This window comes from Galendromus occidentalis, unplaced genomic scaffold (genome assembly GCF_000255335.2).
Source record: "Galendromus occidentalis unplaced genomic scaffold, Mocc_1.1 scf7180000077438, whole genome shotgun sequence".
NCBI classification, from domain to species: domain Eukaryota; kingdom Metazoa; phylum Arthropoda; class Arachnida; order Mesostigmata; family Phytoseiidae; genus Galendromus; species Galendromus occidentalis.
In genome coordinates, this window is record NW_003805426.1 from 992,616 (window position 1) to 1,017,137 (window position 24,522).

Below are 24,522 nucleotides of genomic sequence, written 5' to 3' on the forward strand. Positions count from 1 at the left end.
TGACAGGTCGACGACGTTCTGTTTTCGAGTCTGTTTACTCCCTGTCGGTTTGAATTTTGGCGCCTTTCCGCCTAATTATCGAACGAGGCTCTTGTGCACGCTTAGAAATAATGAATCGTTCAATGGATAGCACTGAGCGCATGTTCACCGACGATTAAAGTGGAAATAGATGGTTTCCCAGCGAACGCTTCCCCTCCAACAGGCTGAAGAATTTGGACCAAGCTTCAGCAACCGAAGAACGATTCCTGGGGAGAGGAAACGTTCCCACGACGCCTCTCAGCGCGACCGCCTTCCCCCCTGCTAGAAACTTCTACAGAGAACTGTGCGCGCTTCGGAAGAGTTGTCGTTCGCGAGACTTCGACTGATTCGATAAGTAGATCACGAAGGGTCAGGCCCCTGGAAAATGCCCGTCAAAATCGAGGAGGTTGGTCAACGCAGAGTGAACATATTGATTTTTCGATCCGAGAACATTCGGATTCTGAGTGATATTTGCTTCGGCAGGTTCAGTTTCCCGTGCTTCACGGGAATAGATTGACTTTTTATTTTTGGACCGGTGATCCGCTTGCCAAAGAATACTATGGTGCATGTAGGAGGACCCTTCGAGTGTTCGCCGATTGAAGATTCGCCCTCTTATTCCAGCTGAAAGCTGACATCGCGGAGCTGCGCAACTTGTTAGAGACCGCTAGCCGCGCCAAAGTCAGAGATGTACTCAGCACCGAGCTACGGAAAATGGAAACGATCCTGATCTCATTGAAAGAGGCCGCGGACAAAAACCCTCCCTCTGCCAGTGCTTCGGCGTCGAGCAACCCACCGAAAACTTCGGCTGTCATTCCCACTGAGAAGCTTCGAGACTACGGTGAGTAGAACGTCACTACCCTTACCAGGACGAGGGCGCCGGAAATTCACCTATTGAAAATACGGCCGAACACCAGCATCGGGCAAAGAAAGGAATATTCGGGTCTTTTTCGATTGCCCCTGTATCCATCACGTTTCGTTCTCCTTTCAGCTTGGGATCAATCGGACAAATTCGTCAAATTCTATTTGACCGTCCCCGGTGTCCAGAACTTGGACGCGAACCTGATCGCTTTGACCGTGACCGAGACTGGCTGCTCGCTCACGATCTCTGCTCCCGACAAGACCAGAATTTTCAGCATTGAGAAACTCCTCGAGAACGTGGTCGTAGAGGAGTCACACCACAAAGTGAAAACGGACAGTATCGTGATTCTCCTCAAGAAAAAGAAGAGCGGCAATTGGCCGTTCATCACCAAGACCGAAAAGAACATCAAAGAGGCTCGCGACGCCAAATTCAAGCCCGAGATAGAATCGGATGATCCGTCGAAGGGCCTGATGAGCATGATGAAGAAACTCTACGAGGAGGGAGACGACGAGATGAAGCGCAGCATCGCAAAAGCTTGGTCTCAGAGTCGGGATGGCGGGGCCTCTTCGACAATGGAAGGCATGGACTTCCCGTGAAATGGAACGATTAGGACATGCCGTCCGCTTGAATATCAATGATTTCTCGAACTATCGACGCTGATTTCTTCGGCTCACCATCCTGAGAGTAGCGAGAGGAATTATTCTTTAAACTTTCTCCTCCTCGAGGCTTCGGACGATGTGCACAATGGAAGTATTTCGGTGAATAATAAAAGATAGCCGCTTCTCGTCGATATCGGAGGAAAGCCTCTTTATTTACAGTCCGCACAAGTTTACATGCTGGAGACGCGTTCCGGAAGCCGCTCGCATGAATCAGAAGCCGGGCACGTTGAGGACCCGTCCTTTCTTCGATAACTTCTTCAGCTTATGGCTGACCTTCTGCTCGCGTCGAGCTTGCAAGTTCGCTTTGCGTTTGGCCTGACGCTCATCCTGCTGTTTCCTCACGGTGTCTTGTCGATCTGCCCATTTCTTCCTGGATCTCTCCTTTAGTTTCTCCCTCTTCTTAATAGATTTCCTAAGCATTTCGGGGTCATTCTTCTTCTTTATGCCCTTGGATTTGTCGATCGCGTCCAGCCATGCGGCCTTCTCTTCTATTTCTGCCGCTTTATTCGGGTCGGACTCCTGGAGAGACACAGAGATATCGTTCCGGTCAAGCGTTCACGAATAAAGCATTCTGAAATTCACCCAGTCACCTGCTCTACTCCCTTTCTCCCGATTCTGATCGGGAATGTTCATTCCTACCTTGAGCTCTTCGAGTTTCTTCTGTTTTTCTTCAACGAATTCGAGCTGCTTCTTGTAACCCTTGAGACCTTTGACGTTTGTCATCTTCTTGAGCGCTTTGTTGTTGGCTATCGGCGCATCAGGAGCCCCATTGTTGCTAAAATCGAATTTGCTGAATACCATCTTTCCCTCCGAATTGAAAACCGCTTTAGATTTCGAATTCGCCGGAGGAGTCACCGGGTCGACTTCCATGCTTCCTTCTGTTTTGGCCTTGCCACCTGCAACCCACAAAAAAGAATCCTTGAGAGGACGACGGAGCGATTCCCGCACAGAACGAATCCCGCTTCGAGACCGTGGCTCGACCCATGTCTACTGTGCGACCTCGGAGCAGGGAGGTCGAGGTCGATATGAGAACTACTTCGTTGCGTCGCCCTTCAACACGATTCCTACCTTTCATTTGATTTCCTGTACCCCGTTTATTCTTCTGCTGACGCAACTTCTCGATCTCTCTCCGAGCTCTGATCTGCTCCAAATCTCTACCGGACTTCATCTTCTCGATCTTCTGTCTCAAACTCTGTTGAAGGGCCTCAATTGAAGATGCTCTGTCTAGCGCTGGCGAATGCAGAGTTCCCTGTTTACTCACTGAAAATCGAGGTTTTGCTGGGAAATTAGACCTGCGAAGGCTCAACGAAAAGACTTCTCTTCGAAAACCGGTGGCATGCTCGAATAACCCCGTCTTCCAGCCACTGGTCTCCAAGGTGAACCGTGAGTCTCTAAAGCTTAGCTCATACTTACAGAGAGTCAATCTGTCTTTTTTGATTTTCTTGTTCTGTTTCTGGCGCTTTCCTTTCTCTTCCGCGTCGACTTCTTCAAGTATCCTTAGGACACTCTTGTTGATCGCTGGGTTCAACTTTGCGAATCTGTGCTTCCCGGCTTGACCGAGTTTACCAAATCGTTGACTGCCCCCTGCAGCGGAGAATAGATTTTCATTGAGTGGTAAGTTTTTCTAGCAGTCCGTAGCTGTCCTAGGCGAGAGGCGCAGACTGGGTGCGATCGGCGCAGGCCTACTGCCTTACTCACCTAGAGCTGACTCGGTCGTTTCCAGGATCTTTTCCCGGATCTCCTTGACAGTATCTTGGTCAAAGTAGAATTTCGCAGGAATTGTGTTGATCAAGGAACAGAAAAACTGATCGTCTTGTCGCATCTGCTGCAACGCAGTGCCTTCGGCTGACTTTTGGTCGGACGACATGCCGAAAATATTCAGAATCAGGGCACTCTGATCATGTAAATGGAGCGAGCTATCAGAAAGTTTCAGGATTCGATTCCGGACATTCCTTCAGTGACCACGTCTCCCGTGCTGGTGAAACATACGAACAGGGGAAAGGAACAACTCCAAGTGAGCTCTGTGGGCGCGCAGACAGCAGCACGTGGTCTCTTCTGCAGCCGGGATGTAAACAAACAAGAGCTAGCCGAGAGGGGGATGGCTGGACTCAATGCGTCCGCTTGTGCGCTCCTTGCCCTATTCCCCGCACGATCAAAGATATATGGCTCGGTCGATCCCGCGGAATCCTGAATACGCCAGGCCTCGCGACAACCCCAAGGAGTTCCTTAACGGGGAAATCTAGAACGGGAGTAAGATCTATGGGTGGTCTGTGGAGGAGTGGAGAAGAGACGATGATGCTGGTGATCTCTCTTGAAATTTCGTGCGCCATCGGGCGGCCCCCTCCATTTCTCGAAACCTCGATTCTTCGGTTCCGTTGTGAGTTGTGACTATTCAATCAGGGCAGCCGAGTAAATATTGAAAAAAGTCAAGAGAAGACCTGCATGCCAGGAGCCAGGAAGCCGCGCCATCGCGACTCGCGACATCATCGCCTATCGCCGCGTGAAGACTCTGCTTGGTGGATATGTGCCGGAACGGTGGGATACACGGAGACGAGTGCCGAGACGGACCTCTTCGGGACGGAATTGACGAACGGAAAAAGTTAGCACATTTCCCAGCTAATTTGCGGCCCTTCGAAGAGATGAAGCAGCTCGTGCAAGTCTGGGAGTTCTCGGGTTTTGGTAATTCCAAGCAGAGATCATGATCATCAGCGTCTGACAAACGTTCGTCTGCGACCGCGATCAGGAACTCGAGTGTGTTCCAAATCATCAGGTTGCTCACATGCTCCGTACGCTCTCCTTGTCGATCTTCGAGTAGGCATGCTCAAGCTGTAGCGTTCCCGCACTCCTCGAGAACGGCGCTCCTGCGTTCCGTGAGACTTTGATGTCCGACCTCATTACACGCGCGGGTCGCCGCCATTTTCTTACACCTATTTACAAACACTGTTGAGCAAGATCGCGATGGCGCTGCTGCCACAGTGAAAGCTGCGCATTAGGATTCTCGGTCTTGGTGGAGTCGACCGGAAAACCTCGGTACGTCCTTCAATGTTCTCTTAACGGCTACGATCACGTTAAATCCGTTCAGTTTTTCCTTGGTGTTCCGGTTACGATACGTTCCGTTCAAAGGCCCTTGGCTCCAGGATCAGATATCGCAACGATTGAAAGCTCGAGAGCTGACCAGCTGATTCCCCATCGGCGCTCACAGCTGATCTCTCCGAGCTTTCGCAGAGCTGCTCTGCTTCGTCGACGATCATTGGACGCTTGGCTTATTATCGGGCTTGAGTTTCCTATCCCTGAGGATGAAAGATGTCTCGAGACATTACGTCCTTGTAGACGACGGTTTTTGAAGGCCAGTCAACGAGGTCTCCATATGGATTTGTGGAGCATTTACAGTAGTTTTGATTGCTGACAGCGACTTTCGACGGATGTGGACAATTGAGCCAACATGGAGAGTCTTCAGGAAGGTCGAATTACATGGTTTCGATGAATCATGCTGTCGAATTAAGATGCGATATCTGATGAGGATGACTGGGTCTATCATGCGCAGCTTGAGCGGGGACGATCGGGGCAGCGCCCTCGTCATTCCTCACCTGATTCATTCTCATTCTATTGAGTACGGCGCCGATGCTCCCCGTGACGGACTTGTGGTTCGCAGTGTCATTCTCGTTCTGGTGTCACAGCGAAAGAATCAATCCCGATATTCGACGTCCTGAGATCATCCGGGTGTTTCTTATATCACGGTTCTGAACCCCATCGGGGGGGCACGGGGGAGCGATTTTTCTTACGGTATTTTGAATTTCCAGGAAATGTCGGCCTCATCCCCGGGAGAAGAAGTGTCCTGGAGGAGATTACGGAGGTTCTTGTTCATGGGGAGCGAGAGCAATCGTTATCTTCGCAGCAAGCGACACCCTTGCATCGACAACGCATTCACCATCAAGGAACTTATACACAGGGGTCGAGGATTGGATGTTGTTGTTCTCATTCTGCGATACTCCACGGAAAAAATCTCAATATGTCCAGAAGCACTCGCGTTCTCGCTGGCAGTCTGCGCTCAATCCACAGATATCGTGAGTGGCCTCAAGCGTCAGAATCACGCATTCAGAGAGCTTGTCGGTCACGCCCTTTCGAGTCAGTATCTTAATTTGCGTCGATTTCCAGGCAACGAAGAGCGCTGCATACGGTGCTCTGAAACAAGTGTGCAATACGGCCGCGACGTTATTTGCCTTCACGAAGTACATGGAAGACACCCAGCGTCCCCTGACCACGGGCTGGGGACGGGCACATCGATCCTCGGTGAAGAAGTGGTATCTGAGTCACAACACGAGAGAGCTCGCAGAAATGGTCACCAAAACGGTCTCTCGGTACAGATGGTCTCACCGCGACGTACTCAGATTGGCTCACGTGAAACCACCCTCCTTAGGTGAGCGAACTCACTTGATCGTCCGTCCGTGCTCACGACTAGCTTCGAAAAAGATCGAGCACGAGCCTTGAACGAATCCACGGTCGTTGCAGGAGTTTCGTGCGTTTTTCGCTACGTCTCCAGAGGATTTCACGATGCGAAAGAAAAATACGGCACCTGTGACGACCTCGAGGTGAAAGACACTCTGACGTATCTTCAGGCTGTCTACGATTTGAAACAAGCGCCGACCGCAGCGCAAGCAGCTAAAGTCATGAAGAACAATCCCTTGGCTGTGAGTAAAGGTGGAAATTATTCTTCCGAATAACGGAATTCTCGAGACAACGACGGTGAATATATTGTCCCTCCCTAAACAAGGTCGAGCACATTCCCACGCGATATCTGCATGCCCGGGACGTGTGGTTGGCGTGCATGTCGAGAGCGCCTATCGAATCTATTCTGGAGTGGCTTCCCCATCTCGCCCACAGCAACCTACTCAGACCAAGTCTTGGATTGTTGCGGATCATCATGCAGAGGTAAGGGCCTGACTCCGTCAACTTCAAGGTGGTACGACGCCTCTTGGATCCTCGAGATCGGTAGTCTCATATGTTTTTCTCGTTTCCCTCACGGAATGGCTTTCTCCTCGCAGGATAAGTTGTGACTCGGTTATGACGAATTGTCCTTGGGACCCATGCGCCACCTATGTCCTCATGAGAACCATCTGTTCCACGTCGATACATTCGACTCTCCCCCCGACACCGGAAGTGCCACCGACGGCGCGACAGCTCCAAGAAATTTTGTACAATTTGCACATGGCATCCTTCAAGGTTAGCTGCTCGATGGCATCAGTTATTCATTGATCGAGAAGAGGCGCTCGATCGAACGCAGACCTACCAGATCCAAGGAATGATGTTGGACGAGTCACTCGCTGGCCGTCTTGAGCTGAAGACTCGGAGTGATTAAGTATTTTTGGTGATTTCCAGCAAATGCGGCCAACACTCAAGAACTACCTGATAGTGACAGACGTGAGTAATGGGATGTGGCACAGTGGTTCTGCGGCTCACCCAGTGACGGCGATCGAAGCGTCGATATTGCTCGCCATGTCGTTATGCCGACAGGAAGGTCTTGTTGGGGGCAGAGTGCAGGCCCTGGCCTTCGGTCGGGCGGGTCTGCACGATTTGGAGATCAATCAGAAGATGACGATGGCAGATCTTCTCGAGCGATGCGAAGAAGTGGATCCTGGTACAGCTAGTCTTTGTCTGCCTCTGAGGTGAGTGGGAGAAATTTTCTCGGAGATTCGGCATCATCAACGAAAACTTCATCCATGCTCCAAAAAACTTTTTCGGGCTGATCCACACAGTCAAGGTTTAACGTCCCGGGTACTGTTATTCACATTGCTTCCGAGGACGGATCCATAGAGCAAATGTACTCAGGAGGATCAAGGCCGAGTACCTGCATACTTTTCCGGCAGCAGGGATCGAACCCACACCGCCTCCCGCGCGAGCGGCGTCGTTGCGGCTATGCACGTCCATGCTCCATGAAATCATAAGTTTGTCCAGCATTTTCCTGAGCGGTCTCTCTTTTCAATCCCCGAACAGATGGGCCTCTCAACGGAACAACGAATTCGACGTGATCATTGTTTGCACAGATCGTCAATGCAATACTGTTGATACCGTTCACCCTGCAGAGGCCCTTAAAGACTACCGTCGGATTTGCAATGTAAACGATGCCAAGTGAGTGTGTCCACCGAGGTTGGATGAGATTTGACTCGGAACTAGATCGAACTTGTAGAATTCTGTTCCCTTGAAAGAACTCCGATGGGATGTCGAAATGAATGATCTAACAATGTCTTCCACTCCAGATATGTGACGTGCGCCTGGTTTTCGAGAGGTTTTGCCGTCGCGCCACCTGACGAAGCAGGAATGTTGGACGTGTGCTGTTTCGACGAAAACATAATCAAGATCATTGTCAATTTCGCTTTGGACAACATCTAGACTACTTATGTAAATCCGGACACTATTACCGAGCGATCGAGGGAGCCCGCCGGTCATCCGAGCACTCCCTCTGAACACTGCCGCGTGCTTTCAAAGCTCTCAGGATCCTGCATCCAGCATTGTCAAAAGATCGTCAACAAGGTCTTGTACTCTGGCGTCAGCTCCGGTTCGGCGGATGGAGCGTCGAAAACATACCAGGAAGGACTCGATAGGCACACGTGACTAACTCTCTGTTGCCCATCGTATGCGACTCGGAACCTCTACTCTAGTATTCGCAATCCCACGAGGGCTGGCTTATTTCAATCGAGTGAATTTCGAAATCCAAACCGATCGCGAAAAACGTCCCGCTTTTCAGAGAGCGCTACGCGACGAGTCCGCGAATGAGTGATGTTGCGAGACTTATACCCACCGCTACAGAACACTGATTCGCTCATCACCTTCTACAAGTGAGACATCCGAATTTATCCGCTGATCTATTGTTAAATCGATAATGCTCTTCGATCAACCGATTTTGTACATGTCGAATATTAGATTTGAAACTTGAGCGATCCCAAGGCCCTGGCGAAACTTTCAGGGGCGAGGGGTGGGCGACGGGGCGATCTTCGCGGCTCTATCGGGCTTGTGCTCAAATCGGTGCATCCGAGGCGAATTCTCTACAGTTGTCTCTGAAAACCATTGGCTACGAAGATCGTCCGAGCTAGTCCTTCGTCGATTAACTATCTCGACTCTTAGGTACTCGATCGCAATGATGTTAAAGTATACTTTATCTACTTTTCACGACACCTCTATACAGGTCGAATACGAAAGGATTAGGTTAGTTCCATTCCTGTGCAAAATGTTCCGTTATAATTCGTGTACATGAAGAAGTGCCTAGTGACCCACGACCCAGTTTATGAACTATGAATGAGAGTAATTTTCTTACCACTGCTCTATTGAAATACATTTGTTTGATCGAGCTTATCATGACGGAATTTATAGGTCGCCTCGTTTGCATCGAGTGGCATCCACCACGCATGTGCAGGGCCGACCGAGCCAACCGCAATCACAGCAGTGACGTAGTCAGGAAAAATCTATGAGTCTTCCCTGATACAGACATGTGCTCGCTAGTTCCATCTTGTCTACCCGGCTCCCTAGCCTTGAGAACATCCTAGGATGCACTGCGTGGGACCTTATCGTGAAACCTTGTTGCGAGGCCGTTCCGTGAAGCCATTTCGCGGACAAACCACATGAAGCGGAGCCTAATCCGGACCAAAAACCCTTGAACTTCTATCGAGGTAGCAATGTAACCTCCTATACTCTATACCTATCCGAACAATATTAGCGGGTCCAAGTACGTGATGAATCTGGAAATCGTTCTGTTTACTGCGCCGAGTTTTCCGGACGCATCCTCACGTTGGTTTTTGAGCGGTGAGCAGGAATACGTCGATTCGACCGTGGTCTGATTGGCGAAAACTGACCTCTGACGAGCTGGACCCGGGAAAACGCAGGGAGCCGGCAGCGACATCCAGTGACGAGCAAACTATCTAGGGCGCATGAGCAATTGTTATACTTTCTCGCTGCAGACTCTTCAAGAGCTTCCGAAATTCGTATGATCGGTGATTGAGAATCCGGAGGGAAGATGTTCTCCTCTGGAGACTCAATCGATCTAAGGAGAAGAGCTCCCTCCATAGAGAGGAGCCTCACGACTCATGAGTCGACAGATCGTCTCCTCTGTGTAGTTTCTCGTTCTAGCATCCCCTGATGTCAATAAACAGAGGAACCAACGGAAACCCAAGCCCGAGTCTTTTATTTCCCCTCATTCGCAGAGGCACAGCGAGGCTGGCCGATGCCCGAGGAGTTCTCCGCTCTAGGAAGACGCTCAACGAATCAAGTTTCCGATGTACTCAGGACCTATTCTGGGCCACCGAGGATTTCTTCAGGTCTCAATCATTCAGCCGACTCGACGACAGCCACCATTATTCCTGTCACTGAAGGTATTCTTCAAATTCACGCGCATGTACATATATTCTACAGGCATCGAATAAAAATTCCAAAGAAACACTAGACGCACGTGCTCCCATCGTCGGACACGTCTTAGCTATCGGGCTACCTCAAGGTTTCGAAGGGTGGGAATCGAACCGAGAGACCGTTGATTCTCTCGTGTCAGTAAGATAAGAGCATTTGGATCATTTGAGAAGGCGATGACCTCTCGTCAGGAAAAGTCGATACAAATACCTAGGTGAATCGCCGAATTTTCGCTGAGAGCAGAAACGAGATCTGAAGTCTGACTCGAGCCCGCCAACGGCATTGTGGGCTTTGAAGCTCCGGAGCATAGATGCCCGTATTGGGCCGTCTCCTCGGCCCCTCCTTCCTAAGATACGTGACCATTCAGCCGCTCCCCGCGAATCGTAGAGCGAGTCCGGGTAAATACTCAACATCGCGAGAGCAACCCGCGAGCCGAGGCCGTTATTCCGTGAGGGTTGGAGGCTGGCTTCATCGTAATGGCTTACGCAATGCTAATGTGTCCCGTTCACCTAATCGCCAAGAGGGGAATCGGCCGTCAAGGTGGAGAGAGCCACGAGCGAGCAGAAGGTATTAGTGGTTAATACCTGCTGGAATCCACGAATGGACGGGAGGGCCCGTGCGTTCGGTCGGTCGCCGGCTTGCTTTGCTACTTCTGCTGCCCGTAACGTCGGAGGCGGCAATGGAGGTAGGAGTTGTCGCGTGAAATTGCGTGGAAAGACTTGGTTCCTCTCGCGACCCGGTTAATTGCACGGTGCGCCTACTGCGGCATTAGTTAGGCGGCTGCTTCAGCTGCCATAGGATGGTAATGGCTCCGTCGATCTCTCTCGCTCTGCCCGACGCTCAATCATTTTTATTCATTTTCGGCTTGCGTCCCGAGCCGACATTCCACTTTTAGACTTTCTGAATCCCATGCGAAATCCTTCTCGACCATCGTGAGCTCATAAGATGCGCATCGGATTTAGCTATTTCTACATATATCAGACTACGATGAGGCTGACTCTTTTCCGGAGAGTCAGGAGCTCAATGGCCGGGGGTAAGTTAGCTATCCATGATTCTGACTTCGCGGCGTACTCCCCCGTGACACCTACCTTCTGGACTTCAACGCGGCGGACTTACAGCCAGCGTACGCAATCTATACGCGGGAAGAGGATGTCGTTTCCCAGCGCGGAGCTCTTCGCAGATCGGGGAAATTTCATCACGAAAAGCTTCTCGATCGAGGAGCCGAATCTCTACGAGCTTCCGTGAGATATAGACTCTCACTCGAGGGGAGAGAGCTCGCAGCGAAGGAGGAACACCAATCTCCAGATGGCAGTTGATACAAAATCGAGTTCATGACCCCGCAGGGGTCTTCTGCCCGGCTCGCGGGAGTAACCCGTGAAGTTTCGGCTCCCCGTGATGGACGAACGAGTCGTTGGTCGGTACCTGGATACGGAATGAACTCTCCGTTGTTGCCTCAGGCTCTTTCACGAGGATCACAACGAAATCTTCAGAGAAGTGCTAAAAGAAATGAGAAATTTTTTCAAACTTTGTTGTTAAACTCTCCTCCGATTCTCTCGTATAAATATACGCATGTGATTGTCTCTCGCCGAGTCGCGTCGACACGAAATTGTAGATTGATTCTTGGGCGCTATCCGAATCGAGAGCGTTCCGGCGTGAGCTTGAAAGCCGCTCCTGCTCCCGGAACGAGCAAGAAGTTGATGGGGGTGAGGCCTTCCCGACGAAACAATCCCGATCCGCAAACACTGACTCCATCGATGGAGCCCGGGAGATTGGATTTAGGAGGTTCTCCCCGACCCGAAAATGTCAAATGGGGTGATACGTGAGCTGTCTTCCAGGATAAGGACTGGATTCGCGCGGGATTGAGGCGAGGAAGACTTCTCTCATAGGTAGCCAGCCGTTCCGGAGCATAGTCTCGCATCAGGGAGTCGTTTCCAAGCGGAGGCACTAAAAGGGAGCCACGAGGGCGAAACATGATACGGGAAGCTTCGAGGCTAGAGGGGAGCAGGGCGCGCGGAGCACTCGGCCGGCCACACCGTAGGTTCCCATTCGGAGCTGTCAGGAGAGCTCATTGTAAGAACGTCGAGAGCGATTTCCTCCTATATTCACGCAGGGAACTTATCAGAAGGGATGTCGCGCCCTGTACGAGGCTCCATGCAGGAAACCCCTCTTAGATAGCATGGGGAGGGGATTCGTCGCTGTGTTTTATGAGAAAAATCGGTGGGGCAATGGGTGAGGGAACCTCATGCGGCGTGGGAATGCTCGCAGGGAATCTCTGTGATCAATTCACTGATCTTCCCGGTCGATGGAAGGCGTTCGATTATGCTTTTCGATTCATTATCTGTACCCTGATTGCCAGATTTTGGAGCTGAAATTTTTCTTCAATCCGTCCGAATGGGTTGAATGCCGGGACTCCTCTATGCCAGCGAGATCGACCGCGACCGAAGCTAACGGGAGCCGAGTAATCGGTGCCTTGGATAATCAGATCGGCTCAATGATCGAGCCAAGATGCGAGGGAATTCTCCTGGACTAATCAGATTCCTGATTCAATCAGAGGCGCACCCTTTGCTTCCGAATCGCTCTGATCAAATTCAAAGTTTCGCCGCTGCTCGGTCGACTACTCGCGGATCTCACAATTCCGAAAAACTTGATCTCTGTTAGCCGAGCTATTAGTAGAACAGAGAGGGTCGAACGGAAGTCAATTATTTATAGTCAGATCCCAACCTGGCATACAGCCCCCTCCGATCTTCTTGGAAAGCGGATGCTTTGAAGAACCATGCAATCCTTGCCCAGAGAACCACAGACGATAAGTGGCTCCCTTTTTAATTATAATCGAGACTATAGTCGACCAGCCGTAGGGGCGCCCCGCCCCGCCGCGTGCCACCAGGGCTTCAATCACATCATGGTGGGAAGGCTTTACATTTACTGAAAAATGACTGTGAAAGGAGAGAGACAAGAATCTCGCGGAAAGCATGCGTCCGAGCAGCTTGGAAGGTATATCTTGACCCCACGAAGGTTCGTGGGCGTCGATTTGAAGGTGGTTGAAAGGTTGAAGTCTAGTCGGAAAAAAAATCGCCAAAATCGCTTTGTTCGGCGACAGACAGACATTGTGATTTCATTCCGTAGGAGGATACCAGCAATACTTATGCTCATTAGAGCTTGAGCGATTATTTTGCGAAAAGTGTCGCATATTCCCCAGCTCTGTCTGAGCAAGGGAGAACGAGACCCACGATTAGCGAAATCAACGTCTGTGTCGACCGGATAGTGTTGGCTCGTACGCTCGAAGTGAGAGACTTCAAGTCTCGGGCTCGACTGCTGATGCTTCGCACGAAATATCCAGAGACCTGCCGTTTTGACGTAACGTCGCATCGTCTTTAAAGCAAGCCCGCCGATCACAATCTTGAGCTGACGACACATACAGCGTAAGCACTGCAAGAGACCGATCGCTGCGACCATCGAAGTCGACATTTTTTTCTGGATTACATAACTTCTGCAAAAACGATGAGCTCACCCATGAATTCCCGCGCGCTCCTCCCTCTCTAATGATGTTCTTGAAACCTGGCGATACGCTGCTTCCTCTTTGCCCGCGGAATGACTTGTCGCTCACCGTTTCTTCCGACGGAACCACTCACGGCGATGAAACTCCAGACGCAGCGGATCGACCCATTCAGTATCTCTCGTCTCTGACACCCAATCTCATGAGCCTCCATGTCTCTGAGCACGGATGTGCAATTTGAGGGAATCGTCATCGACCGAACCCAGAAGTGTTTCGCCGCGCTCACATTTCCCATGATCGGGCGCCTCGGAACGCGATTTTCCCTGTCTCATGAAAATCACAGGAACTCTGAATGGGGAAGTCGTGGAGATCCTTGGGTACGTTCCAGGAAGGTATCGATTGCTTCCTTCCAGGAACGAGATCGCCGGCTCATTGATCACACTGGATATGTTTTCACCTCTGATACGACTCCGACGATCATGAAGGAGGAATCGGAATGCTGCTTCAGATTTCGAGCTAGAACCTGCGCGGCGGATAACTGAACTGCCATGCCTCTATGTCTTTCCTGATACGGGAGAAGAGCCCTCTGGATAACAAAACGCGCTGACGCGCTAGAATAAACCATGCGGTCAAGTTTCGACTGAAATTCCGTGGCTCGCCGATGATCTTCCGGAGGTTGTCTCCGCTGGCCTTCCTCCGGCTGAGGCGCAAAGAAGATCGAGAGCTCGAGAACTCCGAGGATTGGCTCCGGAAGAATATACATGATTTCAAGATGGCTCCCGACTCCCAAGTAGATCGTCGATTCACCCTGCCTGACCGATTCTTCGCTTTCCTGAGCTGCGGTACGCGAACGGAAGTTGCATGGGTCTCAGGCCGTGTCATGAATTCCCTCCGACGGCCATTCGACAATGCACAACCGTAAACGGGTAAATGTGCCGGGAGCCTGAGCATCCGGTGTTTGAAGACTTTTCAACCCCGTCGAATCCGCGCTCAGAGACGCGGAGGGCGTAAAGCAGACGGGGTTCGGCTTCAGCCTCAGATAGCCACCATGTCGACTCTCACCACATCCGGGCGGACTCCGGGATCTTCCAGGCGTGACCAGGTCCTCGGGCTCCATTGGGGCTGCCGACCACAAGCCAATCGCCTCGAAATCGGCAGATATGCATCCGAGGTTAAGTCGTCATCGGTCGTCTGTGACCCTCAAAGCCCACGACTACGTATATTTTTGGACCGAAATCATTGTACGTATACCGATCTCCGTCTTATTATGTCAACGGTCGGACCCGAGTCACGGTGATATGTATTGTGATTTCCATCGCTCAGGATTCTTTTCTCTCAAATTGATTCGTTCGGGGAATGGTTGGCTTCACGCTCGCTGATTACCCTCTTGTTCGGACCGAACATGAGAACATCGAGTTCCAACTTGGCCTGGCCATCGAGCTGAACGCCTTTCGTCGCTATGCAGGTGTACTCGTTCGAGTCTTCACAGCCCATGGTTAGAACCAGAAGACCAGGTTCATCAGCGATAGGGTCGTCTGAAAAAATTAACTTTCCTCGTTCGGCGTGGCTGTCCTGATTTCGCCTCCTTGTGTACCGTCCGAGAGTATACCCGGGAAGAGCCACACCGACTCCTCCTGACACCAGGGAGACGCTGCGTGGAATTCACTCGCAGCACATGATTTTTCCCAATGGATTGAGCCGAACGACAAGGCCCGGGTCAAACCTTCGGAACGGAGACGTGCATTCACACTTGGCTCGCTGCGGCTCCAGGAACCGCAGATAATATCGCTCGGAAATCTGCTTTGAACGATGTCATCATCCCTTTCATTTATCTGAACGAGCTCTCGACGAAGGGTCCCATAGCCCGCCCCTCGTCGCATCGGAAGCGTCATGGGCTGAATTTCATGTCGTTGGTCGCAGACCTATGGCTCGGAGTCGGGGCGGGAACGGGAAACTTCTCGGGCCTGGCTCCGAGGAATATGGATCAATCAGGTCAGGACTCACGTGCGGGGCATGATATCACTCGGCAGGAAAAACGTCAATTCAACAAAGTCGCTCGTTGCGAACTTCGTCACTTCGTCGTATTGGCAGTCAGCGGTGTTCGGAGAGCGAACTGTAGGCGGCGGCGCTTCCATGCTTAGGCATCAGAGGAAACTCAAAAAAGTGCCGACATCGGGGCCTATGTCGGCTGGAACGGCGAATCCTGCTGTTCAGAGATAGTACCCTGTTCGTAGTCTCTGGTGGGCACGGAGATCCCAGAGAGAATTGCTCGCTGTTTGGGCTACACTGTTTTCCCGCAGTCCGACTGACTGACAGACTGACTGACTGACTGCTTGACTGACTGACTGTCTTTCAGTTTCACTGACGTCTGTGAGCTTTGACGAGGAAGGCTGGACTAACTGCGATCCTCTCCCCTTCCGAAATCAATTTTTCCCCAATCCGGGTCCCGAAATCGAATCCTCTCGGAAGGAACAACTCCAGAACACGACGATGTTTCGGAATGAGCGCCCACACGTAGGGTTCTCCGTGCCCCAACGCGCTCCCAGGTGTAGGTGCTTCCCCCTCCGCTACGTTCCGCTTCATGGTGTTCCTAGGTATCAGGAGAGAAGTCCTGCGAGGGCGCGTCCGGAAGGAAGGCGAGGATCGTCGACTGAGTTGCCCATTCCTATGGCTCCGTGACATCAAATGAAATTCTCACGTATATGCATCCGGCGAGGCTCCCCACGAGGGACCGAATTCACGATGTCTGCCAGGCCGTATTGACGACCAATGACGGCTTTAGGCAGTTCCCCACCATTCGAGTATCCGGTAGGGTTTCTTTGAACGAGTAGCATTTTCTAAGCGAAGTCCGACTGGCAGGATGGCATTAACCGTTGCACCGATCATCGATTCTGTGGTTTGGAGACCAGCCGCCGGACGGCACGCCTGAACCGAGTTCCACAGGTGAGCAGTGGAATCAAAGGCGCTCGGATCGGGTACGAAGATGACCGCAGTTCTCCAACTCTAAGCCAGCTGATCCAGCCTGATGAGCCTGCGCTCCGATTTCGTGTGAGCCGGCCCCTGCTGACATGCGAACGACATTCGCTTCGTGGTCTGGCCCTCGGCTGGCTGGCGCTCGGCGTTTCCGTGGTGTCACACGCGGTGGACAAATCCATGTCCGTGTCCTCGTCCGTCCATGGCATCCCACCGAGTTTGAATATTCCCGAGGGGGGAATTGTATTCCCTGTGGAAATGGGAGGAAGTTTCTCCCCATCGGTCGAGTTCTCTGACCTCTGGTCCGGAACTGAGGGTTTCCCCGAATCGTTCTCTGTCTAGATCCGATGTCCCCTCGAGAGGACTTATTCATGCTCCGTGTTTAAGGATCATGACGTAATGAACATACTTGAGTCGATCCATTCTCTCAAGCGGCTCTCAAGTCCTGTCGTTGGAATGGCGTGATTTCTCTAACGAATTTCCCCCACAGCGGAGATGACCCGCTTCTGTGAGAGTAGTAGGAATCATCCACCCGCCGGGAAATCTCATCAAATCAGAATGGGGGGAACGTTCGGGATGCTGCTCCGACACGAGCGAATCAAGTGGAGCTCGATCTGAAGGCTACCAAAAAAGACTTCAGGTGGGGCAGGCAGACAGGCGAGCAGGCTGCCAGGCTCCCAGGCAGACGAGCATCAAGGTCCCGGTAGTGCCGGAGGCAGCAGGCGCGGTAGCGGTGGTAACGACGATGGCGCGGCAGCGGGGAACGACCCTTGAAGTCAGTTCAACAAGTACGTAGCTTCCCTCCCCTGGAGCGCGAGGACGTTTTGCGGACCCTTTCCGAAGCAGCACATGTGATTCCTTCGGATCCACCGAACATAAACATTCAGCCGGTTGTCTCAGCGCGGGAGAGTGCTCTCAACTTGATCCGGCGAGGAAGCGAACGTTGGCCGCGAAAAAAAACAATTGATTTTTTCCCTTAACAACCCTGTCTTCCGTTCGACTTTCCTTGTGTATTCACCTTGTCTGCATCCTTGTGTCCGTCGGCGTGATTGATGTTTTCCATCATGTTCGGATGAATTCTAGCCGGTGGGAGTAGCCTATACGCTCGGGAAACAGCCTAACTCCGGAAGGATTGTTGGTCTCCGTGCGGAAAATCGACTGGAAATTCCTCGAAATACAGAGACCCATGAACTATTGAAGCAGACGCCCTGGGGGCTTGTTGGAATGAGTAGGAAGGATAGAGTTGTGCGTGTTTTTCTCTTGTTTTCTCCATCGTGAATCCCGTGTCACGCAGTGAAGTTATCTGTGGTGTCTGGACATTCCGGTCCCGGCCAGCAGCAGCGAGAGCATCATCGGAAATTGGTAGGTTGCTCTCCTGTTCTAAATTCTCAGGAAGCCTCTCTGGAGCCCCGAAATAATGCTCGATCGAAAGATCGCCTGTCATTATCGTGTACACATAAATCGATAGCATCCGATGATCGTCTCATCCAAAAAGAGCTATGCTGGTCAGTTGTCGTGATCATGACCCTGCCTACGCGTTGCAAAAATCGTTCCCGATCGTCGACACGTTCGTCGTTACGTTTTCTGAAGAATTCAAGCTTGTTGTATACGGAATGGAAGCCGCGGAATCCATTGTTTTGCTTCTTACCTGTTCGGGAGACTTGACATCTGTTCCTGCCTTGTTGAAATCTACGAAAGCGATAGTAACTATGTACTCAGAATGAAACCATTCAAGGGAAGAAATCTTTGATTCGCCGCTACCTGTTTTACTGATGTTGTTGATGTGGTTAATGCTGCATTGCCGAATGGCTCTTCGCCGGACCGTTTTTGTGCGTTGGTTCCTTTCAGCGAAAACGAAGCGACAACGCCAGAATTTCTGGCGCCTCAAAGACGCTCTTCGCTGCGTTTCTGTCTCGAAGCAGCAAAGATCGTTGCTTTCCGCTGCCGCTGCTTAAGAAGAAGCAGCTGCGGCGACGGCAACCGTCGCGCCAGCAGTTCTGACTCTGTTGGAGTAAATGTCCGTCCGTGTGTCTGTCTGCCACTTCGAAACGACTCCAGTTCGGTAGCGACACAGACTGACGGATAGAGACAAACAATTCGCTTTCAGTCGCTCCTAAGTCAACTCTCGAAGTCTAGCTGCCTGTGAGAGCAAAGTGGAGAATAGTTCTCCAAAAGAATTCTCGACCCGTCCGTAGGAGCAGAAACGCCGCTCATCTTTGTGAGGAGAGGATATCCCCATTCCCCATCGACAGACTGGTCGAAATGAAGCGTTCGATGAATATTGAATTGAAAGGTCTTCAGGGGGGTCTTTGGGGGGGGGGGGGTCTTTCACCTGGTGGCCCGCGGCAATCGGTGTCGAGAGCCCCACCTGAACACCCAGAACCCTTCAGGAAAACCCCGTTTCGATTCGGAGACGAATTTTTTTTCAAAATTCACGAGTGATTCAGGAGGGGGCATTCACTAGATCGAGGAAACAAGGTAGACGACAAAGAATCATATCGACCTCAATAATCCTTACCTGATCGACCCCGTAATTACAACCGACATCTTGAGGTTGAGCGTATGATTCAGAAATATTCGGAGCAGTCGTACTCGAGAAAGATTCCAGAGCATTAAAGAGAAGCCTGCCGAGACGCATGAAAATTCATACTCTTGTCTCATTACAAACATCCGTTTTGATTTATTGAGCTTTGAACTCTTTTGCCTCGCGTTGGGAAGGAACACTCGGCTCAACCTCTCCCCTTAACTCGGGACCAAACGTTGCACGCGTTCTCGTTTCAGAACAACGAAAAAATGGAGAAATAAAACAATGCTTGCGAGAGAAGGAGCGGAAAGAGCGAGGAGTGAGTTAGTTGTGCGGTAGCGGTGGGAGGACGGGATTTAGCGGCTCGCGGGCACCAGCATAGCTTTCCGATCTTCATGACCTCTGCTTCTGCTGAACGTTCGCTCCAAACTTCACTTTCCATCCATTCGTCAGCGGAACGACGGAGCATGAACATGGAACACCACGAACACGCGTAGCCAGCCAGATTTTCGCTTCCTCATTTTGCGGCGAGCCCTCTTCTATTTGTTCTATTCTTACTGCTTCTTCGACCTCCCCATCTGAATTTATCTTCGCTTTTTTTTCCACCTGAGACTTAATCTATCGATAGCCTTGGCCCCACCAGCTGCGCCCCGGGCTTCACGACTGAGTCTCGATATGATTCGTTGGAAATAGCCGAATACCTATATTACGCTCTTCGAGAAGCGACCGAGAAGCGCATAAATTCGGATCACGGCTGCGTGTCTATGAGAAAAGTCGATTCGGGGCGAAGTGAAAGTGAAATCGAAGCATTCGATAAGACGAGATCGAATTCTGCTGTAGCTCTCCAAGAGCGAACTCGAGGAAGCCATTGATTGAAAACATTGTGTCCGACAAGCATTGTGTCCCGTTGGCACCTCTATCGGCGGTAGGGAAACCTCCTCCCCCCCCCCTTCCCGATTCCAGGGAGTGGGGCGAGCCTGGAGGAGCGAAGATAAAAATTCATTAATTTGCCATCTTGTCACGGTGGTTGCTGCCGAAGAAAGGAATGGCAACCACCAGAAGAACGAGGAAAAGTTCGATCAGGAAAGACAGTTCTTGGGACGTGAAGAATTATCTCGGTGATAGATTGCTCCAAGCTACCATCACAACCTTTACCACCTGCAACGCCAACCTCTATTGAATACGAGGTTCCCCCACACGGCTGGTTGCGGCTTCTGGAGCGGTAAATGTACCTCCATCGCTGTTCCATGGAAAGCCAACTTATTCGTTCATATCCTCGGCGTCCCATCCTTCTCACTCCACGCTATCAAACGCGAAAAACATACGGACCGCGGACAACGCTCAAAAAGTTCCAGCAAGCGATAGCTTCTCATTATTACTAATGTCGAGCTAGATCGGGAATTCAACAGGATAAGCTCGATAGAGGAAGCTCGCTGTCTCCTTCCGCCTAGTTCACGCGCCCGGACCAGACCTTAAACAATGTCGGTGACTCATGCCGGATAATTTTCGGAGTATCGAGTTCGTCTACACCGGCCATCCCTTCGAATGGAACGCATAGTGGACCGGCACATGAATAATGAACGAACGAAACGGACCCGGGCGTAAGGTCTAACCGACTGTCCGAAATCTGCCGGTAGCGAGAGACCAAGCGGTACAAGATACGTAGGGCGTCGACTGGTGGGCGGCTCCGCAGGAGCTGGAAATAGAGAAGAACTGAAAGAGGGACCGAGACCTCTCAGAGAAACAAAAGTGAGGCAGCCTACGAGGGCCTGCAGAGTCCAGCGGCGCTTGTTTATGAGTGACTAACTGCCCGCGATTTACGGTTACGATTCGCCGGACCGGGGGCCGGCAGGCGAGCGAGCGAGCAGCCACCGTAAGAGTTTTCCTTCTTGAGCCTCCGTTCCTCGAGCTGCTCCCATCTCCCCTCCACATCTTGAAGCTGCAATAAAACGACGGATCTAAGCTCCACTCGAAACAGAAGAAGAGGATCGGGAATTCCGGCGCCGGACCCATACTCTAGGCCATGGGTCTCATGGCACGATATCGAGATGGAGGCGCTGCCGTGGTAGACGGGTTCAACTCTATTGCTTTGTTATTAGAACGTCTCGGCGAAAATGGCGCTCCGTCGGATGGTCCCCGTGCGCGCTCCGTGCGTATGTACGTTCGGAGGCAGCGCACACGCATGGGTATGAAAGTTCATCGAACAGGCTACAGAAGACGGAGGAGGAATATGCACGGGGCGTCTCTCACGGCCGACCGGACTGGCTGGCTGCCTTCCTTCCGTTCGTCCGTCGACCGGCGGGCCAAGGTCGTTTCATTATCCAAATGAGAATCTTCTATCCGAGACGGGCTCGCTCCATTCACATTGTGGAGCAACGATTTTTTCCTTATGAGCTGCTCAATCGGCGGTTGCTTTCTATCTGCCGCTTCCTGTGGCTCTAAGTAGTGAGAGAAGCATGCGGTGTCGCCGAGGTCGACTATGTTGCCATGTAGTCTGTCCGGCCCTTTCATTCGCCCGTCCGTTGATACGTTCCTCCCATCGGTCGTCTGGTCCTTTGGTGTCAAAGCTTTTTGTGCCGCTTACAATTTGGCTCAATTTGAATTGGCTCACGTTAGCTCCTGTTGCAGCAGCTCGTTCGCCGGAACGTCTGTCCACTCGGATTTTCCTTGTACGTTTTATCCTCGAGCGCCTCGCCTGCCTGCCCGATCGAGCGGCTATGATGATGATGATGAAGCAGAGAGTTGACGCTCGGAAACGAGTGGGGCTGGTCGAGCGAGTCTTTGAGTGTTGTGACTCGGTGAGCTCGTTATTTTCCCTCGACGTCCGATCCCGCCGTCGTGGGTTGACTTGGACCATAAATTATTGTTGTAAGGCCGTCTGTGACATTGTACTTTTCCGGAATGGAATGAGATGATTCGAAAGGAGGATCTCCTAACTCACGGAGCTGCTGGCGTCGGTCGCCATCGGACCATGACATCCGTTCGCGAGCGCCAATAGCTTGTCTTGGCGAAGAGAAACTCTCCGATCAGGGATCGATTCCAGGATTTGGTTTCGAAGAATCACAACACGAGCTGCTTCCGGAGTGACCAGGGATTTCCAGAGCTTGAGCTCTGGTTCCGGCATCGGCCTCGCCGGAACCACATACACAAATGACGCGGGAAAATGACCACAGCTACTGTGAGCGTCGTCTGGGAGATGGTTCCATCCTCTAAGTCAGTCCGCGAGCTCCCCGTCGACCGGAGCATGCTACATGCTCCGCCGTTTCACGTTTCTTCAGTGCGCGCCAGACGACGAGAAGTTTTATGAAATCTGCATCTTCGAAAATCGCCGTCGCCACGAGTCTCAGAGAAACGAGGGGCTAGTGTCATGTTAGCTTGGAATTTCATTTTGTTGAGCCCTCGCAAACTTTTCTCAGAGCCGCGGGACGACGTCGACGACACCGTCAAAACTTCTTCCGAAACGTTATCCATCCGAGGATGCCGGGGGAAGAATGGAACAAAGAAAAAGAAGACGTGCGACTCAGGCGCCTCGAACGACCGAACGAGTTCTGAGCATGAGTCGATACAGGAAGCCATAAAAGCTTTCATCATTGTCGTCATCACCGAGTCTTCCGATATCTGCGCCGACGACACGAATATTAATTGCGAGTGAAAAAAAATATGAAAACGACTCTTGTCACGGACAGACACATTTCCGAACCGCCAGACGGACAGTCGGGTTTTCGGGTCGAAGCAAGCTGAATGTCGTCATGTATTTTACTGTATTCTCGTGTATCCTTCCTTGGTATCTGAATACCTAGCTCCGACGTATTCCCGACGAAACGGAAAAGAAGGATCTCCTTCTCGTTGTCTTTCGGTTGGGGGTTATGCGATTCTCGGGGAACCCGCCTCAGGTTCCGCGGCTCTCCCTGTGATTACAACTCACAGCGATACATCACGGTCGTAAATTCCTATTTCCCCGACGTCTAGTCAAGAGCGAATCGACTGAGTTGCCCATGAGTTGACGATTCCCCGGAGGGCTCAAGACAACTGGATGATTTTGCTGGAAATCAGCTCTTCGAGAAGCTTCTCTACAAGCTGTTAAATGTCGATTGGCGCCGGGATCGAGGGAAATTTCGGAGTTCCGTAGATGATTCCGTGCCGAGATCGTTCTCGCGGATGACCTTGGAGGTTTCTTTGTGGCTTCGTGGCGGGGCTGCGGCGGGTCAAACGCGCCCTGCTGCTCCGTCCATCCCTTACCTTAATCACAGGCCTTTGTGCTGCGCTCCGGAGAGAGACGATAGTTGTCCCAGTCCGAGGTACATAGGCTTCTATTATTAGAAGACCTTTTCTAGTTCAGTTTTTACTTATCCTCTCCCTTCCTTTTCGAACAATTTTCTCGCGTCGATTCCCCACCCTAACAAATTAAGAGTCGTTTGAAGTCACCGTCCGTAGCCTACGCCAAATCGACGACAAGATTAGGCGTATTTTCTCAGCTGCGACTCTTTGATCGTTCAGATTTGTCCGTCGTTCTGTCGAGGTCTGCTCCGACTAAAGGGATCAGACACCGACCTAGGCTATAACCAACCGAGCATGGAGATTCGGAGCATGCCTCCAATCTGTAGTGGCGGGAGCCCATCCTAGCTCCGAGTGCAGCTGCGAAATCCACCCAATTGCTGACGTGCTCCTGCATGATCGGCAAAAAACTTCCGCATGAAATTTGCATGCGCAAGTTTCCGGTGTCGAACAATTCGAGCCAACAGCGTCATGTCTGTACCGTCAACTTTATTTCATTACGCGTAGAAACATCGCCGCCGTTTCAGTCGTGACCGCTGATCAAATAGCTCGAAGTAGCTACTTGTTGTCCTTGAAACACGGAATTTGAGCGTTCCAACGGAAACAGATGTCAGAACGCGCCGACTTACTTCCAAGCGAATTTCGCCGGAGAAAGCTGAGGCAACTACTGAGCTCGAATTAGCTGCGAATCGGAGAACTCGAGCTTCTTTCGCGTCGGTGGTCAAGCGACCTGCGATCACGGTTCACCACTCGCTTGCCACAAGGTATCGACAGCCGGATTGATGACACTCGCGGTCGCGAGGGGGGGGGCTCGTACGAAAGCTGACTCCGATTGGGATTTGGGATGTCAAGAGTGTTAATTTCCTCAAGAGCTCAAGCGCTCTTAGCGGGCGTATTTTTCTGTTGCGGAAATAGATAATACTTACCACCACCGGATTTTGATATCTTTCTCTGCAAGAATGTCTACAAGTGAATTCAGTAGGGGAAATCGCAGTCACGTGATCAGAAGCGTCGAAATCCGCTCGTGAACAAAAACTTAGATTAGCGCTTCTCGAATTACTTCACCACGGTTTGAATTGAGGCTAGGAGTTTTCCCGCGGATCCCACGAGAGGAAACGAGAGACGGGCATCGAGCCTACAAAGCATGCAAGTTTCTTTTCATTGTTGTCGCGGCGAGATCGCTGTCCCACATCTCACTCCCTCGGAAGATTCATCATGCACGACGTTTTCGAGTTCTACTGCTCGTTCAATTAGGCCGGCTAATGTTGGCGAGAGTGAGAGTTGCGGAGACCCCTCACGACTATACATACGTGCTAAGGCTCTGATGGAC

At 51.5% G+C, this 24,522-nt stretch overlaps 3 protein-coding genes across 3 annotated transcripts; 2 read left to right on the forward strand and 1 right to left on the reverse strand.

Annotated features, from left to right (window-relative positions):
• The first annotated feature begins 310 nt into the window (after positions 1 to 310).
• LOC100903171 (calcyclin-binding protein) lies at positions 311 to 1,664 on the forward strand. Its single transcript, XM_003743050.2, has 3 exons — positions 311 to 424; positions 640 to 856; positions 1,007 to 1,664. Exons 1-3 carry the CDS (start codon positions 404 to 406, stop codon positions 1,471 to 1,473), a joined length of 705 nt encoding a protein of 234 aa, XP_003743098.1. The 5' UTR covers positions 311 to 403; the 3' UTR covers positions 1,474 to 1,664.
• Positions 1,665 to 1,700: 36 nt separating this feature from the next.
• Positions 1,701 to 3,574, reverse strand: LOC100903031 (Surfeit locus protein 6). The gene is made up of 5 exons (XM_003743049.2): positions 3,235 to 3,574; positions 2,950 to 3,120; positions 2,605 to 2,796; positions 2,176 to 2,432; positions 1,701 to 2,055 (listed from the first exon to the last, which is right to left on the reverse strand). The coding sequence occupies exons 1-5, from the start codon at positions 3,401 to 3,403 to the stop codon at positions 1,747 to 1,749; spliced, it is 1,098 nt and encodes a 365-aa protein (XP_003743097.1). The 5' UTR covers positions 3,404 to 3,574; the 3' UTR covers positions 1,701 to 1,746.
• Positions 3,575 to 4,475: 901 nt separating this feature from the next.
• Positions 4,476 to 7,937, forward strand: LOC100898694 (60 kDa SS-A/Ro ribonucleoprotein). The gene is made up of 9 exons (XM_029111404.1): positions 4,476 to 4,566; positions 5,337 to 5,600; positions 5,692 to 5,953; positions 6,046 to 6,224; positions 6,308 to 6,465; positions 6,579 to 6,756; positions 6,913 to 7,199; positions 7,528 to 7,662; positions 7,791 to 7,937. Exons 2-9 carry the CDS (start codon positions 5,340 to 5,342, stop codon positions 7,921 to 7,923), a joined length of 1,593 nt encoding a protein of 530 aa, XP_028967237.1. The 5' UTR covers positions 4,476 to 4,566; positions 5,337 to 5,339; the 3' UTR covers positions 7,924 to 7,937.
• The last annotated feature ends 16,585 nt before the right edge of the window (positions 7,938 to 24,522 follow it).